At 38.2% G+C, this 19192-nt stretch overlaps 1 protein-coding gene across 1 annotated transcript; it reads left to right on the forward strand.

The window, feature by feature from the left end:
• The first annotated feature begins 1800 nt into the window (after positions 1-1800).
• PRKCI (protein kinase C iota) lies at positions 1801-18516 on the forward strand. The gene is made up of 10 exons (XM_032847922.1): positions 1801-1996; positions 2435-2532; positions 3961-4047; positions 5890-6025; positions 9277-9364; positions 10612-10737; positions 11296-11375; positions 13688-13777; positions 14156-14271; positions 18363-18516. Exons 1-10 carry the CDS (start codon positions 1823-1825, stop codon positions 18448-18450), a joined length of 1083 nt encoding a protein of 360 aa, XP_032703813.1. The 5' UTR covers positions 1801-1822; the 3' UTR covers positions 18451-18516.
• The last annotated feature ends 676 nt before the right edge of the window (positions 18517-19192 follow it).

The raw sequence follows: 19192 nt of genomic DNA on the forward strand, positions 1-19192 counted from the left end.
GAAGTGACATCCTATTGCTTTTGCATTATTTTTCTAATTACAAGCAAGTCACTACATCCAGCCCATACTCAAGGGGAGGGGATAACACAAAGGCATGAATACTAACTGGTGGGGATCATTGGGGGACATCTTAGAAGTCAGCCTACCACAGTAGGCTAAATTACTTTGTCTTATATTGGTTTAGCTACAACTGTCTTTTGGTTAGGATCATGACCTGAGCTGAGGGCAGATGTCTAACCTACTGAGCCATCCAGGCACCCCTAAAAACTAGTGTTTTTAAATAGTCTTTATTTAGGTTTATCCATATTTTATTTTTTTTTGTTCTGCATTCCTTCTTGTATGTCTGTCCTTCCATATGAGATTCTCTTTCTTCTTGAAGAACTCAATATTTCCTTTAGTGAGAGGCAACTAGTGATGGACTTCTTTAGTTTGTGTTTGTCTGAAAATGTTTTTATTTCACTTTCATTTTGAAGGCTATTTCTGTAGATCATCAGGGTATTTAGATCCTTTGATGGTGACATACCACTGGTTTCTGCTTCTGCATTGTTATTGATTCTATGAAGGTGTTGTGCTTTTGTTCCATGTCATTCTCTTTCACAGTTTCCAGTTAATCACATTTAAAGTCTGTAAATTGCCTTATCTTCTTCTTTTTTTTTTTTTAAGATTTTATTTATTTATTCGACAGAGAGAGATCACAAGTAGGCAGAGAGGCAGGCAGAGAGAGAGAGGAGGAAGCAGGCTCCCTACCAAGGAGAAAGCCTGATGCGGGGCTCGATCCCAGGACACTGGGATCATGACTTGAGCCGAAGGCAGAGGCTTTAACCCTCTGAGCCACCCAGGCGCACTTGCCTTATCTTCTTAACATTCTGTGCTTTCTTAATCTGCTCTAATCTGATTTCTTTCACTCCTCTTTATTTATCCTTATTACCACATCAGATTTTTATTTCTAGATTTTTGTAAATGACCCTTCTCTTGAAACATCACTTTCCTTCAGTTTTCATAATACTTTTTTTTTTCTGATTTGTACTTGTTTTTCTTAAAATTTGCTCTTTGCTTTTCTTGATGCTCTTCACTTGAGAAAATTCATACTTAATTCTTATGGGTACATCTGTTGATTATATGCAGAGGATTTTGCAGATATGTTAAAAAAAGATTATCTTCCAGTCTTCTTTATAAATTACCAGAAGCCTAAGTTTCTAATTGTAAATGAATTTAAGGCTAATTTTGTTATTCCAAAGGAGCCTTGGTACTGTGTAGAAAAAAATATTTTCCACTAGTTAAGCTCTCTCATGCTTGTTTTCTTTCTATAGCTTCTAAAAGTGTCTCTGTCGTCCCATTAGTTCAGATGTCATATATCAATCTTCCAGTAGACTCTTTAATCTTGATATCCCATTGTAGCTTGTATCTTCAGGATGAAAAACCAAGCCTCTTATCTCAGTAGCTCTGTCAATCTTACCCTGTGTGCACACTTTGTTTTTCTGTCAGTAGTACCTCCAGTCTCCAGGTCATCAAAGTTAGTGTCATTTTTTAAATTCATGTACCTTCATTGCCTCCAGACCCAAATTTTATCAGATCTTAAGATACCCTTTAACACTTCTCAGATTTCAACTTCCTGTGACTATCCCTCTGAGCTCAATTCATGAATTGATCCTACATCCTGTGTAGTTAGATTATATCATTTGGAATGATGTAAGAAAAAAATTATTAAGAACTTAGAAGATATTTTAAAATCATCTTAGGTATAATCAGGTGTTATAAATATAACGTATTACGCAAAATTTCTCCAGGCATAACTCTTTGATGTAAATGTTCTTGACAGGCAATGAATACCAGGGAAAGTGGCAAAGCTTCATCCAGTTTAGGTCTTCAGGACTTTGATTTGCTTCGGGTAATAGGCAGAGGAAGTTATGCCAAAGTACTATTGGTGCGATTAAAAAAAACAGATCGTATTTATGCAATGAAAGTTGTGAAAAAAGAGCTGGTCAATGATGATGAGGTAAGTACAATGATTTATTATTTTGAACTGTTAAATTGGATTAAGTGTACTATTTCGGAGAAAACCTCAATGTTTGTGTCTTAAATTTCAGTCTATTCTAAATAAATGCTTCAGACAGATTACATAAGATAGATTTAATGTAATGTGATGATTACTAGATTTTTAAAAAATCAAAATCAAACCATATTATTATCAAGGGAATGTACTGGAACTTTGTAAAAGTTTTCATAGACCATTTCATAATATTGAAAGATTTATTGGTGGTGTTTTCTCTTTGTATGTAGGCTCTTGTTTCATGTTGTTTCATGATAATCAGTGCTTTTGATATTTGGCCTAGTTACTAATTACATTTATGATAATTGAATTACTAAGAATAAATTTATCATAGTTTTCATTATAATTCAGTTTGACATAGATTTCTTTCATATTTTGAAACAGGATATTGATTGGGTACAGACAGAGAAGCACGTTTTTGAACAGGCATCCAATCATCCTTTTCTTGTTGGGCTGCATTCTTGCTTTCAGACAGAAAGCAGGTAAGTTTAAAAGATAATGGGATGATTACTGGGCTTTACACAATGAGAGCTGCTTTCTGCTGTAAGCCGGAAGTGGAAGACATGGAGATGGACACAACAGTACTATGCTTAAAATTTCCTACTACTCAGAGCCCAATCAGTGATACCATTTTAACACTGGATCAGCATTCGGCATTAGGACATTACCTGCTTAGGAAAGAAAAAAAAAGAGGACAGGTCATAAATATCTCCAAGAGTCTAGTTTTAGTTCTTAAATTTTCCTAGAATTTAGCTAGAGAGAGAAATCCTAACTTCTTTACCTTAAGTAACAGATGAAAATGACTTACCTTGCAAATGCTGAACTTGGGGTGAGAGTGAAAAGCTCTGGATTGCTAGTGGTACTATTTTCAAATAGAAGAAAGAGTTTACACAACTGTGCTGGTTTATGTTCTTGTATCTTCTGTGATTAAACAGCTTTCCACTCCAACTACCCTTTGTTTCCACCAAATTCCTGGAGTGTTTGTTAAGGGTAAATCTATAGAATGCTCTCTGTGTTGTAACTGGTCTTTGTAGTGTTTAAGATGCAAAATGGCACTGCTTTATTTTGAATCTTGGTTTCATGTGCTCTCTGCTGTTGTTTATTTATTTTTTTAAGTCTGCTGACATGTAAAGTTCCTAGATTTAAGCCCTGCTGATTATTTCTTATTATTTCTTTTCTTTTCTTCTTTTTTTTTTTTTTTTAAAGTTTTTTTTTTTTTTTTTTTTAAAGATTTTATTTATTTATGAGAGAGAGCGAGCACAGGCAGACAGAATGGCAGGCAGAGGCAGAGGGAGAAGCAGGCTCCCTGCAGAGCAAGGAGCCCGATGTGGGACTCGATCCCAGGACGCTGGGATCATGACCTGAGCCGAAGGCAGCTGCTTAACCAACTGAGCCACCCAGGCGTCCCTCTTCTTTTTTTTTTTTTAATTAAAAAATACTTTTGGGGCTCCTGGGTGGCTCAGTTCAGTCGGTTAAGTGTCTGCCTTCTGCTCGGGTCATGGTCCCAGAGCCCTGGGATCGACTCTAACGTTGGGCCCCCTGCTCAGCGGAGAGTCTGCTTCTCCTTCTCCCTCTGCCTGCTGCTCTGCCTACTTGTGCTCTCTATCTCTCTGTCAAAGAAATAAAGAATCTTAAAAAAAAAATACTTTTTTTCTTTCCAAGTTTTTATTTAAATTCCAGTTAGTTAACATACAGTGTAATATTAGTTTCGGGTGTACAGTATAGTTTCATACAACACCTGTTGCTCCTTGAGAGTACCCTCCTTAATCCCCACCACCTCTGCCTCTGCCCACTTCCCCTCTAGTAACCATCAGTTTGTTCTCTAGAGTTAAGAGTCCATTTCTTGGTTTGCCTCTCTTCCCCCTGCCCCATGTTCATTTGTTCTGCTTCTTATCTCTTCTCTGTTTTAGATTGTTCTTTGTCATAGAATATGTAAATGGAGGAGATCTAATGTTTCATATGCAGCGACAAAGAAAACTTCCTGAAGAACATGCCAGGTAGATGTGTACTGTTTGTGTTAGATTTTTGCTGGAGGTGGGGCTGGCGGGAGGGGGCCTTGTGGGGAGGGAATGCTGTGGGACTTTTTATGTGTCACTGGTTAAAAAGAGTAGATAAATCATGTATTTTGATGCTAGTTAGTTTTTGTAAGTCATGTAGGGGCTAAGCTACAAATTAGTTTACATTATAATATATAAATTATATGTAATGTTATATACATATTAATATAAGCAGTTGAAAAGTATAAACAGTGTTAAAGGGAAAGCCTTTAGTTTTCTAAACCCAGTTATTTTAAAATACTTTGTCTATTCAATATCCACAATTGAAACAGTTGATGAATTTATAAACACTTATTCATCTAAGGTTTGCAGTGCTCTCTGACAGTTTTTCATTGATTATTATTTGTATATACTTGAGAGTAATAAAACAATTTCTTTTAAGCTATTATGTAATTCTTCCTGTAATTATAATTTCTGAATTGTTCTGCCTTTGGCTTTTTTTTTTCCTCTGATCACATACCTATTGATGAATAAAAGATCATTAAATATTATTTATTTATTTTGTGTCTTTAATTTGATATTATTATATAAGATTGTAAATTGCTTATATGTTAGAGGAATTAGGTGGGGAAGGATCATGGCCTAGGATAAGTTTAATTCATCTGTGCCATGTTTTGTTTTGTTTTGTACTCAGAATTAGGAATAATTCTCACCCTTTAGTGCTCCATAAAAGTAAGGCCAAAATGAAGCATATGAGTCTGCATATGCATGTGATGAAGGTTAAAGATTTTATTTTTATAAATACTTGTTCATTGAAAATCTTGTTAGGACATTGATTATTTCTTACCAAAAGGAGATAATATCCTTCAATTTTGTAAGAAGGTAGAAATTGTACTAATCTAATCTTGGGCCAAACTGTGTTTGGTTTTGTTAATTTCCTGTATGTTCGTTTCCTGTATTTAGTCTTTATTAAACGATCACCCTTCATAGCAGAGCCACAAATGATATTTCTGATTGTGACCATAGCTTGAATTTGTTCCTTATTTGTTCATTTGGACTTGGGAGTAGTTTTTACTGTATTCAAGTGCCAGTTCTGGTTTTATTTCATCCTTTTCTGGGAACCAAATTACAAAATAAAATCTCAGGTTCTCTGTGCATAGCATTAAGTAGCTAAGAAGGTATGTGTCATGCACCTCCAAACATGATCATGGTAACATTCACCAAAGGAGCCATAAACCAACTTGGGTGTTTCGTTTTCATTATTCAGGTCAAAAGTTCTGGTTATCTACCAATGGGGTAGTGGCAGATCTAAAAAACTCTTTAATATTAAATGGTATGGTTGTAGAAGAATTTATTTTAATTCCCTCTCTAGAATTTTGGTATGGATTTTGCATAGTTTGAGTAGGACTTTTAGCATTTTTTCTATTCTAGACCAATCAGTGATTCTTAGCATTTGGGGAGATCATTCTTAGAGAAGTGGTGAAAGCTGTGGAAATCCTATAGAAGATGTACAAGTACACATATACATACAGCTGTGCTCTGGTTGTAGCAGTGTGGATTGCCCGAAGTCCAGCCAAGGACCCAGATTAAGAGCTCCTGTCGAGACTTGCAAATTAAAAATTTTATGACTTTAATGTAGGCTGGAACTTTTATAATTGTGTTTTGGGCTCAGATATTTTAAAGTAGTAGTTCAATTTGTGTTTTGGTATTGTTTCTAAAAACATTGGGAGAAAAAAATCTTTTGACATGATTTTGGTGTTTTCATTTACAGATGGGAGTAGGACTTCTAGAAACATAAAACAATTTAAAAATTTGAATCAAATGAGTTATTTTTCATTTTAGATTTTACTCTGCAGAAATCAGTCTAGCGTTAAATTATCTTCATGAACGAGGGATAATTTATAGAGATTTGAAATTGGACAATGTATTGCTGGACTCAGAAGGACACATTAAACTCACTGACTACGGCATGTGTAAGGTGAGGGAAATTTCTAGTTAATCAGAAGGTCTCAGCAGCTCACAAAATTCTTTTGGTAAAATAACATTTAAAGTTGAGGAAATGACTGCTACTTTGGGGTGCTTTTTGGGATTTTAGCATAAGGATATATATACATATTTTCTAACCATTTACAAAATTCTGTATTTTCTGTGAGTGTATATGTGCTATAATAAGAGTTAATTTCTTTTTATTGTCTGTAAGCTTTTTATCTTGAATGTTGTGATACTACAGAAGAAAATTTGGAAATAAAAATTGTCTGCAATCCCATGACTTTAACGTAACTACTTACATGTCACCCTCCAGTTTTTGCTATTTAACTGTAACTTTTGATGATGCATTCAGGATTTTATCAGGAAATCTGTTATTTTTTTTATATTTAAAGTTTAAATATCTGACATGAAGTATGGTAGAACAGAATAAGAATTTCAGTTACTCTCAGGACATGTCCTTTATTTCTTGGTACTTTATTCTTTCTGTAACAGTGTTTGATTTAAGGGTCCAGTGTTTTTCCACAAAATGTCTAGGGAGCTACTCTCCTTGTTAAAAGTAGCTGGGACAGAATTATCCTCACACAGTAATATGTCAACAAGCATGTAAATGTGTGAATACACTCCCCCATTCACCAGAGGGAAATGCTTCCAGAGCTTGGAGGTTATTTAAATGTTAACGTTAAGTAAGACACTCTAATAGTATTGAAGATTTGACCTTATTATCTGTTCAGCAACACTAGAAAAGAAAATCTTTACCTAAAGTACTCTTGCTTTTAAGTACAAAACTCAGGCATTTATCTTTTCTTATATTCAATTTCTGTTTCCTTAAATTTTTCTATCACACAAATCTTCAGTCATAAACAAATAGAGATTTAGTAGGCAAATCCCTATGTACCCATCACTGAGATTTGTGATACCTTTTTCATCTCTCACTTTTTTCTTTTTTTTTTTTTTAAGATTTGGTTGATTTATTAGAGAGAGAGAGAGAGCATGAGATGGGGGGTGGGTAGAGGGAGAAGGAGAAGCAGATCCTCTGCCGAGCAGGTAGCCCAACACAGTTCAATCCCAGGACTCTGGGATCATGACATAAGCTGAAGGCAGATGCTGAACCAACTGAGCCACCCAGACGTCCCTCTCCATCACTTTTTCCCCAGTGGATTTTTTTCTTATTTCAGAAGAAAAATGACAAGAACATAAAAGTCAACAACAAAACCGTGAGGAATGCTAACCTTATTATAAAGTGTACATATTAAAATAATGAGACTTAATTTTTGCATGCCAGATACTGGTTTTTAAAATTAAAATAGTCTACTTACAAGAGTTTAAAGTAATGGGTATTCTCCTGTATCATTGGTGAGTGTATGCATTGTGACGATCTCGTGGATAACAGATGGTGGGGATATATCAGGATTCTTAAAGATGTACAGCCACACTCTTCTGTCTAGTACTTCTGCCTCTGCGATATTCTGCGATATTCTGAGTACATATTTTGTTCTATGAGGAAAAGTTTGTGACAAGGTTTTTTTATTGTAGTTCGTGATAAATATTATAAATAATCTAAGTGGCCACTGGTAAGAACAATGATTAGGGAAATTATGGCATGAACACAGAACAGAGCATTGTGAAGTCATTAAAATGTTTACCAGAAGTTCATGACCATGTAAAATGTTTAGAATGTAACATTAAATAAAGTTCTAAAGTATAGCATTGTCTAATTCTATATGCGTTGTTCTGTTATGTAGCATTACACATTTATTTTGTTCACCTTTATGTATTTCTTAAGTTATTATAATGGGCATGCTTACTTAAACAATGAAACTCACAAAAATGAATTGTCTTTCTCTTGCTTGCTTAATTGTATATTTAGTATTATTTAGCTTGTTTTTATTTTTTTAAGATTTTATTTATTTAGGGGCGCCTGGGTGGCTCAGTGGGTTAAAGCCTCTGCCTTCGGCTCAGGTCATGATCCCAGGGTCCTGGGATCGAGCCCCATGTCGGGCTCTCTGCTCAGCGGGGAGCCTGCTTCCCTTCCTCGCTCTCTGGCTGCCTCTCCGCCTACCCGTGATCTCTGTCTGTCAAATAAATAAATAAAATCTTTAAAAAAAAAAGATTTTATTTATTTATTTGACAGACAGAGATCACAGGTAGGCGGAGAGGCAGCCAGAGATCAAGGAAGGGAAGCAGGCTCCCCAGTGAGTAGAGAGCCCTATGCAGGGCTCAGTCCCAGGACTCTGGGATCATGACCCAAGCTGAAGGCAGCTGCTTAACCCACTTAGCCACCCAGGTGCCCCTAGCTTGTTTTTAAACTATCTTTTTATTGTTGATTTCTTATTTAATCACTGTGGCCAATAAATAGTCTAAATGATACAGGTTCTTTGAAAATATTTTGAGGTTTCCTTTGTGACTTAGTATTTGATCAGTATCCCACATGTACTTAAAAAAGAATACATAGGGGCACCTGGGTGGCTCAATTGGTTAAGCAGCTGCCTTTGGCTCGGGTCTTGATCCCAGGGTCCTGGGATCAAGCCCCGCATTGGACTCCCTGCTCAGTGGAGAGCCTGCTTCTCCCTTTCCCTCTGCTGCTCTGCCTACTTGTGCTCGCTCTCTCTCTGTCAAATAAATAAATAAAATCTTCAAAAAAAAAAAAAAGAATATATAATCTCTTGTTTGTATGCAAGGCATCTCTGTCCTTCACACCCTCTCTCTTTCCCTCCTCCCTCTCTCCTCACATGCACATAGATTACACATATTCTATATTATATTTAGCTCTGGCTTTTATCTAAATCTTTTTTTGCTTACTAGATTTTTTTTTGTCTGTATTATTTATCATTTTCCGATATAGATGTGTTAAAAATCACCTATCATGATTGGAGATTATATTATCAGTTCAGCCCGATGCAGGGTCAGTCCCAGGACTCTGGGATCATGACCTGAGCTCAAGGCAGACGATTAATGACTGAGCCACCCAGGCATCCCTCAAATGTAATTTTTATCTTAACTAAACCCTACCAACAGCTAATGAGGACAGGTTTTCTTTAAGCTATTTAATGGCAACCTGTGATTTTAATAATATGGACAACTGTGCTAGTGGTATTTTATTTAAGCTTTATATATTACCATAGATGCTGAGTTTATATGATGATGAAATAAAAGAGATGAATTTAGAAGATAATTTCCTGTCTTACTGTATCATTTCTCTCTCTCTCTCTTTTTTTTTTTCTTTTCTTTTTTTTATAAAAGGAAGGATTACGGCCAGGAGATACAACCAGCACTTTTTGTGGTACTCCCAATTACATTGCTCCTGAAATTTTAAGAGGAGAAGATTATGGTAATAAATAAATAGGTTGCATTTTGGCTGTGTGCTAGATGGGTGGTTAAATGTGGTACCAATTGCGTTGTATTATACTATAGTATTTAAATGCTAATCTTATTAATATAAACTTTCTTGATCCCCTTAAAACCTACATGAAAACCCTAAATTATGAAATCAGAGACAGTGGGACCTTACCAGTATTCGAAGGTACAGATTTGAATAATATTTTATTAAGGGCAACACTAAAAGTATTAGGTACTAATACAAGCAGTTTATACATATGAATTAGGCCTGTCAGTAATCCTAGGAGGTAAGCACTGGTTAATTCCCATTTTTAGAGAAAGTTTAAATAACTTGTCCAAGGTCCTACAGCTAGAAAGTGGCAGAGTAGGGATTTATATTTTAGCCATGTGACTCCAGAGTCACGAACCCCTAGAAGATTGTTTCTATTTCCTGGGGTGTTTCCTCCAGGAATCTGAAAAATGAGGGAAAGATTGACTGCTGGTCAGGAACCAGAGGATATATTTATCTTAAGCATACATTTGACTTCTTGGGTTCTGACCCTCCGATTTCAGCAGATGTAAAGGAGGATGGGTACTTCTGACAGCTGCTCATAATCTGATTCCAAGATCCTTCAAGGATCTTTAATCAGCTAGCAAAAGATCAAGTTTCAGATCAAGGGAGGTTATTCTCAAGTACAATTTAATTATATCCGCAAAAACAACATGTTAGAAACAGATCATGAGTCTGAAATTACAGGCATACTTGAGAAAAGAAACTTCTGTTTCATTTCCAATATTTTATTTTTTATTTATTTGTTTTTAAAGATTTTATTTACTTATTTTAGGGAGAGTGATAGAAATAGCCTATGCAGGTAGGGGGAGGGGCAGAGGCACAGGGAGAGGAAGAGGGAAAGAATCCTCAGCAGACGGCACTGAGCTGGTACCTGACACAGGGATCAAACCCACGACCCTGAGATTGTGACCTGAGCTGAAACCAAGAGCCAGGCGCTTAAACGAATGAGCCACCCAGGTGTCCTTCCAATATTATATTTTTAAAGCTATCTTTTTGGTACCTCCCCTTTTTGATAACTGAATTATTTCTATAATCGTCATTGCCTACCATGATAGTTATAATGCATTTAGAGTTTAGTTTTTCATTATGTTTATTTTTTCATTATATAATAGAATGAATCTCAAGTTACTGACTTTCAGGAATGCAGAGGAGATCATTTGTTACTTCAAAGAATTTCTTTTTTGAAGGTTTCAGTGTCGATTGGTGGGCCCTTGGAGTACTAATGTTTGAGATGATGGCAGGAAGATCTCCATTTGATATTGTTGGAAGCTCTGATAACCCTGATCAAAACACAGAGGATTATCTCTTCCAAGGTAATCTATAGTATTTTATAGAGATTCTCCGTGAATAACCTATTCTAGAGCATGAATGAGGATGGCTCACATTTTTACTTTGAGTAAGAAAGAGGAAAATAATTTGGACAGTGTACTTCTTAATATGTGAGTCTTCAATTTTTTTAAAAGATACATCTTCCTGCCTCTCTACCTTCAGTCCATTTGCCAACTACTCTCTCATACTCAAAAATAAAACAAAGAGTATCCTTTAGATTGTGTATCATAGAGAGTGGAGGAAGGACTGTGGCTAGAGAGGACAGTCTTTTCACATGCACCCTGAGGGTGAGTCCATAAGTCCAAGAACAATATGGAGATAAAGCAGAGAACCAAGAATGTAAGAGAATCAAAAGGTGAAAAAAACAGGCCTGCGATTGGAAATACAGAGACTCGAACTGGATACAAACAAGCAAATACCGAAGTAATATATGTCATGTCTTATTTTTTCTGCTAGAGTGCCTTATGTTCCTTGTAATAAAAATGTAAAGATTGAAGCCATGTAAAAGTTAAATATATAATGCCTTAATTTTGTCATTCTAGTTATTTTGGAAAAGCAAATACGCATACCGCGTTCTCTATCTGTAAAAGCTGCAAGTGTCCTGAAGAGTTTTCTCAACAAGGTATAAATCACATATAACAATCTTTAGTGGTTTATCTGTATGTAAATGAAACTGTAAGTAGAGGTTCAGGCAGTATAACATTCCAGAACATCAGAGTATGTGATTTTTTTTCAGTTAGGTCTGGAATTTGTCTCTTCACCAAAAAATAATTTGGCAGCGTTAGATCGTGTCCTTTCCATTTTGGCAATGTAATTCACCCCCAGCTATATATTACATATAGTGTTCTTAAGTAAATGATATATATCATGTACACATTTAGAGAAAAATTATAGTCTTTGGGGATAGCCTCAGTGGTACTCATAGCTCCAGTACTCAGTTTTCTTTGGGTTATTACTCACTTGGCAGTAGTATTCCCTACAGATGATCATGTCAAAAGCCCAAGATAAAATTCAGAAGAAATGAAGTGCTATCATTGGTCTTTAAAAGTCGGAAGATCATTCAATTATTTGTTGTTGTTGGTAGTTTGGAAGAGTTTTGGGATCTAAGATTATGATTCTGAACAGTTTTTACTCACAGCACTTCTAACATCAAATGTGTAGGTTTTTCCTCACACCAACAACCAATTCTCCAGCTCTCCAGACATACTGGGTGTCCCACAATTCATTTTTTGGGGCACTAACTTCCCAGAGTTAACATCAGATTCCAGGGGTTTAAGGGCTCAGTCTCACAAAACTGTCTTCACTTCAGAGGCCAGTCACAAGTACTGAGCACCCACACTTCTGTGTGACTTGGCTGCAAAGTTGGGGGTTCCCACAACCCTCGACTTCAGGTTTGAGAATTTGCTGGAATGGCTCACAGGACTCTGGGAAATAGTTTCCTTACCATCACTAGTTTGTTATAAAGGATACAGTGCACAACCAGATGAAAAGATACATAAGGCGAGGTCCAGAAGGATCTGAAAGCACGGGAGCTTCTGTCCCTGTGGAGTTGGGGTGCACCATCCTCACGACACATGGGTGTTCACCAACCCAGGAGCTCTCCAAACCTGGGGGTTCAGACGGTTTTGTGGCGGTTCCGTGACATTCAGCACGACTGATTAAATCACTGGCCAGTGGTGATTGAACTCCATTTCCAGCCCCTCTGAAAAGGAGGCTGAAAGTTACAACTCTAGTAATCACATAGTTGGTTCCTCTGGCAACCAGATCCCATCCTGAAACTATGACAGGCCCACCAAGAGTCACCTTATTAGCATAAACTAAGGTATAACCAAAAGGGATTTGTTATGAAAAACGACACTTCTGAGACTCAGGAAATTACAAGGGTTTTAGGAGCTCCGCGTCAGGAACCTGGGACAGACCCCAGATATGCTTCTTACTGTATCACAGCAATCTTGGCAAATCGTAAATCTTACCTTAAATAAATTGTGGGTTAGAAAGTAGGTTGATGTGTGTTTACCTTCTCAGGTACATGTAGATAAGATAATGATGAATTTTAATAAAATAAGAAGTTGAGGCTTTTGAGTACTTAATATGAAGAAAGATTTTTTAAAATGGAAATCTAAGTGTCAACATACTGAAAAATGAAGGTGAGAGGTTTTCATATTCAAAACAAAATGTCTTTTATTGGAAAGAAGGATGGTAACATGGTTTCATTCACAGTCATGAATAAGCCATGACTTTTTATAAGTTGCAGTCCCTTCGCAGTCCAATGAGTCACCTAATGGTTGTGTCACTCTTGTACACAGATGTTGGCTTATTGCTGTAATTGGGCATAGGGTTTGTTTGTTTGTTTGTTTTTAAGATTATTTATTTATTTATTTGACAGAGACAGAGATAACAAGTAGGCAGAGAGGCAGGCAGAGAGAGAGGAGGAAGCAGGCTCCCCACTGAGCAGAGAGCCCGATGCGGGGCTGGATCCCAGGACCCTGGGATCATGACCTGAGCTGAAGGCAGAGGCTTTAACCGACTGAGCCACCCAGGCACCCTGGGCATAGGGCTTTTAAAATGAGCCAAGAACAGACTTGTGAAGTTTGGGGTTTGTATATTTTGACCAACACTCTAACCTATGCCAAAGAAACATCAGGAAGCCACTCAAATGATTCTGGTGCTCTTTCCTCCCTTTTTCTTCAGCAAGGAGTGGACCTATGTCCACTAGAATCACATGATAGCTGAAGAGAGAGCCACAAGGAAATCTTGTCACAAGCTTCAGATACTCATTTAAGTCTAGTATTATGTTACCTAGAAATGAAAGGTAGACCATACTGATTTCAGAAATAGAAGTATCGTATAATAGACATGAAACCCAGGTCACAAGATGATTTATTCTAAAGCATGATACCCACTCACTTCTTGAAACATTTCTTCCCACCATAGGACCCAAAGGAACGATTAGGTTGTCATCCACAAACAGGATTTGCTGATATTCAGGGACACCCATTTTTTCGAAATGTTGATTGGGATATGGTATGTAAGTTTTCATTGTTTTCTATGTTAGGTTTCATTATTATCTCGGGCCAAATTTTATTATCTTGAAAGAATGTTGAAAAACAAATATATCACAGCTTCAGTAACTTAAAACCACTCTCTAAAGTGCTTTTTAAAAAACTTTTAAAACAGTAAGCTTGGAATATTAATTTAATGGACCAGGTTGTTGTAATATTAGTAAGGCCCACATCAGTGTTCAGTTTTGTAAATGATTTCCATCCTTGTGAATACTGTAGAGCCATTGCCACGAACACATTGGGATAGGACAAGGAGGCATCTAAGGGCAGAGGAGAAATGTAGAGGTGGAATTTTTCTGGGAACGTAGGCTTGAGCTGTCATCTAATATGTCTTTTCTAGATGGAGCAAAAGCAGGTGGTACCTCCCTTTAAACCAAATATTTCTGGGGAATTTGGTTTGGACAATTTTGATTCTCAGTTTACTAATGAACCTGTCCAGCTCACTCCAGATGATGAGTAAGTAATTCCATAGACTGAAATATTTCTAAAGTTCTTTGGAAGTTTCACTGTTAGTGGCTACACAGTGCTTCATTATCAGATTATAGTGTGATTTATTTAGCCATTCAGTTATGGGGTATTTGAATCTATGACAGTCTTTTAAGTTATAACAGCCGCCCTCTTCTACTTTGCCTTCCATGCCTTATCTCAAATTCTTACAACAGCCTTGTAAATCGACGTGCTGTCCTCTTCGTCTTACAGACGAGGAAACTGAGGCTCAGAGAGGTGAAGCAGAGTTTCACAGTCGCCAGGCAGTGGCATCAGGACGCAAACCCACGTCTGCCCGAGGCAAGAGGCCCGTGCTCCTGCCGCTACCTTGGGCTGCCCTGCTGTGCTGACGGCCTTTTTTGTCTGAGTCCCTGTAGGTCACCTTAAGATAGATTCCTAGCAAACGAATTAGGTCCAAGGGGATCACATGCTTCAAGCTCTTGATGTGTATTGCCAGATTGCTTTTTTTAAAAGAGTGGTTTAGAATAATTTGGGGGTATTTGATCACTGACCTGTCATTACAGATTTGTTCTCTCATCTCGAGGAAGCCCTTCCTCCTCGGCAGTATTTTTACTCACATCTTCTAATTCCTCTCACATTCCTCACGCAGCTGTTCCAGACTGTCTCTACATTTTAGAAGCCTTCAGTCCTACCCCCGCGCCCTCCACCATAGTGGATCAGCCTTGCCTTACCTTGACTGCAAGGACTGGGACCTCCTGCTATGAACTTGCTCCCTTTTCATCTCTCCTCAGACCACAGCGAGGCTCACAATTGCTCTCTTACCTCCTTTTCCTTCTTCCAGGTGCTTGGATGTCCCTCATTTGCAGGGGGTGCCCCATTTCCCTACGTCTGTTTCCTTAGCTTCTCTGCTAGGATTTCATTTTGTCAGTTATGTCTGTTCTTCCGCCTCCTTTAATTTCTCTTTCCAGCTGCTTTTCTGCTACTTACCAACATGCTCCGAAATCCTAGTTTTCCCCCTGAATCTTAGCACATCTTTGAACCGTCACATTTTCTTACTTCATTTTCTTCCCAAAATAATTAATAGATGCTTATGGTAAAAGAAAATAAACAGTATCTCCCTCGAACTCCTTCAGAATAGTCAACATCGATTGTCTTACGCTTTCTTACTCTGGGCACTTCAACTCCTCACAGTATAACCTGTTCCTCCAGCGTCTGAAGGTTGAATGGACTTGTTAAAGTCTGACTTTTAAAGCGTATTCTGATTCGTCTGATTCGTCATCATCTCCCCTGACGTCTGTACAGCATTTGGCGCTCACAGCCTTGCTTTGGTTGGCACTAGCCATCCTGGTTCTGTGGCATCTCTGTGACCACTTGTCACCCTTTTTTCCCTGTTCCCTTGAGGCAGGGATGTTCCACAGTTCAGTTCAGTTCACAACAGCCTTCTCTTTGCTGTGTGCGGTGTGTGCCTGGGGATTTCAGCCAGCCCCACAATATTGATACCAGCTCTATCAGTGACTGCCAGCGAAATTGGCAAACAGTTGTTGAGCAAAAGGCACTGTGCTAAGTATTAGCCATTCAAAGACGATTAAGATGTAGGTCAGTCTCCCAAAAAGCTTCCTGTCTACTAAAGGAGAGAGAGATGTACCAATATCATTACTTCTGACAGCATCATGTGTTAGAAATAACACCAGATTCAGGGCGCCTGGGTGGCTCAGTGGGTTAAGCCGCTGCCTTCGGCTCAGGTCATGATCTCAGGGTCCTGGGATCGAGTCCCGCATCGGGCTCTCTGCTCGGCGGGGAGCCTGCTTCCTCCTCTCTCTCTGCCTGCCTCTCTGCCTACTTGTGATCTCTCTCTGTCAAATAAATAAATAAAATCTTAAAAAAAAAAAAAAAAAGAAATAACACCAGATTCAATCAAAGGACAGGAATTTGTCCTGACACCACCTCTTCCCAACTGGGTAACCTGGGTTTGAATGTCATAACTTCTCTGAGACTGTTTGTTCTCTTTCTGCCTGTGTTGCAAGGCCACTGTGAAGAATGAAAGAACGATGGTTCTGGAGCACCTCGCCTCTCCTCCCAGTGCCTCTCCTGAGCTGCATTTCTGTCTGCTGATTTAAACATCTCCCCTAATTCGCCAGACAAGCACCTCAAACACAAACCCTAAATTACTTTCAGTAACGATGCTTGAGATGTCTGGCTGTCCGTCAGTGGAGCACATGACTCTTGAGCTCGGGGTTGTGATTTTGAGCCCCATGTTGGTACAGAGATTCAAAAAGAAAGAAAAGTAATGATTCTTTATGGTCTCTTTTTCTGTTCTCAATCAGTTCCTTATTTTTATTTACCTTTTTCTGCTCATTTTGTCACCACGTGTTCGTTCAGATTCAAAATACCCATGATTATGGACCCTTCCTTTTCCTTAACATTCAGCTGCCAAGTAAGTCCTGTCTGTTCTTCCTTTACTTCACTACTTGTGTCAGATCCTTCATGTTCGTGCCCACTGCCATGAGTCCAGTTCGTATCTCTTTCAGATCATACCCAGAACATGACCCCGTCCACCTCACTGGGCATCTTCTTTGCTTTGCCACCCATTCGACCCATCTCACTAAGTAGCACTCCCAGTTCTGTCACCCCCTTGTCAGAAGCCTCCAGGAACCTCCTGCTTGCCTAGCAGATGAAATCTGTCCCCTAGGCCAGCAGTTACGGCCTCCCACCCTCTCCTTCTGCCTGACTCCTTGGCCGTCTCTCTCTCTGTGCTCTGTGTTCTGACCAGTCTCCTGTTACTCTGCGTTCCCTGACGGTGTGCTCTTACCTTTGTTCATGCTGTTCCTCTGTATGCATCCTTCATTCTTATGTACTGGAATCTTCTCCATCTTTCTGAGCTAGTTCAGGTGCAGCCAGATCTTTGATGAACCTTTGATTACCCTGAGGTGAAACTCCTCAGGGTGAACCTCACTGGCTTCTCTGAGCTAGCCATTACCTTCCTTTCAGATCACCTGTCATTTGACATGCCTCTCTTCCTGTGCTTTCAACTCGAATAAATTACTTGCATTTTCTCAGACCCAACATCATCTTTCGTGATTCCATTCAGTATATGTTTATGTAGTGGATGCTGGCGTTTTCGATTTCTCCAACCAGAAGTCACCCTTTATTTTAGAACTGTGGTTAGATCCAGGCTTAGCTGTCCTGTATAAAACTCAGCGTGTCCTGCTTTCTCTTGTAGCTTTTTGTTGTATGACGTTCCTTCCCTCCTTGAAGGAAGGGACTGTGTCCCGTGTAACTTCGTGCTCTGCAGTATGTTGTGCATTTAAGTATTAAAATACTCGGTAGTACTACTCTTACTGCATATTAAATTAGAAACCCAGTATAGCAGAATGCCAGCGTCTTTATACCCTGCGACCCATTACCTCCTTGCAGTGTCTTTCTGGGTACCTGTCCCTATTGCCTTTTTTTTTTTTCTGGGTACCTGTCCATATTTGTGTGTTTTTTTTCTTTAAGATTTTATTTATTTATTTGGCAGAGAGAGAGAGAGCGAGAGAGGGAACACAAGCAGGGGGAGTGGGAGAGGGAGACACGGGCATCCCTCCGAGCAGGGAGCCCGATGCGGTGCTGGATCCCAGGACCCTGGGATCATGACCTGAACCAAAGGCAGACACTTAATGGCTGATCCACCCAGGGGCCCCTTCTGGGTTAACCCAGAAGGTTAACTTTTTCTGGGTCTTGTCATCATCACCTTCCTGTTGAGGTGATGACTAAATTGAATGCTAATTCAGACCTGTATGTTCACCTATAGAGAGGAATGTTGTTCAGGTCAAAAGTTAAAATTAACTAGGCTTGTGACAGTTTGTGACTTTTTTATTCCTAGCCTTCAATTTTGGACCACCTTTTAGTTCTAAACTTGCTTATGGGATTGTTAGTCTTCTTTTATTTTCAGTACTCTTGGTTCTTCTAGAAAATGTTTTGGAACTAATCTAAACACTTAATAGATTTCCCCTCCATAATTTATGCAAATTAGCCTTATTTTTTCTTATTTTAAATTTTGTTTTACCAATTAAGTAAAAAGTTGGTAGTTTATGAAAATTAATGTATTTTCCTTTCAACAGTGACATCGTGAGGAAGATTGATCAGTCTGAATTCGAAGGTTTTGAGTACATCAATCCTCTTTTGATGTCTGCAGAAGAATGTGTCTGATCCTCATTTTCCAGCTATGCATTTTGCTTGTGTTGCCATTTAATGCATGAATAAACTTGTTACCACCTGGGATACAATGAACCATTTTATATTTTTCACCTACAAAAAAGCACTCAATATCTTCTATTATTGGCTGTGAGAGTCAATTTATTACATCTAACTGTGAAAAAGAAAATGAAACTAGTTTCCTGACAGTTGTGTCAACACTTAACTATATTGGTAATCCAGCAGCCTACTGATGAGTAATGAAGTTGTCCTTTTGTTTAAAGAAACTACTTAACACCGCCTTTAAACAGGGAATCTGTAGCATTAAGGCACCTGGTGGGATTACATCTTAAGCCTCCGTAAATTTTTCAGTCTTCACCTCACCTTGAAGTGTTTAATTTTGATATAAAACAATGATTCAAAAAACAGCAATTTATTGTATTTCCTATTACTTTCTGAGTTGTTTGTGTTTAAGAATTCAGCTGTAAGTTTTATTGCCTTGGATAATTAAATTACTGATTTTTAAGGCAATATTTATTAAATTGGTAATAAAAGATGACTCTTGCTTTGAATTAGGGAATACGCATTCCACTTGAGAGGGAAAAATGGGCACATTTTATTAAGCATCAGATTTCAATCATTAGCTGTTTTTGAAAAAACTTATGAAAGTAATTTCTTTAGTATAGGGGCAGTAACTTCTGAGCTTACCCCCTTTTAACTGGCAAGTTAATAAATGGCACGCAAAGAGCCAGGATGC

Source organism: Lontra canadensis, unplaced genomic scaffold (assembly GCF_010015895.1).
Source record: "Lontra canadensis isolate GAN:19392208 unplaced genomic scaffold, GSC_riverotter_1.0 scaffold196, whole genome shotgun sequence".
In the NCBI taxonomy this organism is placed as follows: Eukaryota; Metazoa; Chordata; class Mammalia; order Carnivora; family Mustelidae; genus Lontra; species Lontra canadensis.

What these genes read in the sequence shown, in the direction of transcription:
- PRKCI (XM_032847922.1), top strand. Translation starts at nt 1,823, where the DNA reads ATGAATACCAGGGAAAGTGGCAAAGCTTCATCCAGTTTAGGTCTTCAG. An exon ending in CTTCCTGAAGAACATGCCAG is followed by an intron (nt 4,048 to 5,889) that starts GTAGATGTGTAC and finishes TTTTCATTTTAG; the next exon opens with ATTTTACTCTGCAGAAATCA. An exon ending in GAAATGTTGATTGGGATATG is followed by an intron (nt 13,778 to 14,155) that starts GTATGTAAGTTT and finishes TGTCTTTTCTAG; the next exon opens with ATGGAGCAAAAGCAGGTGGT.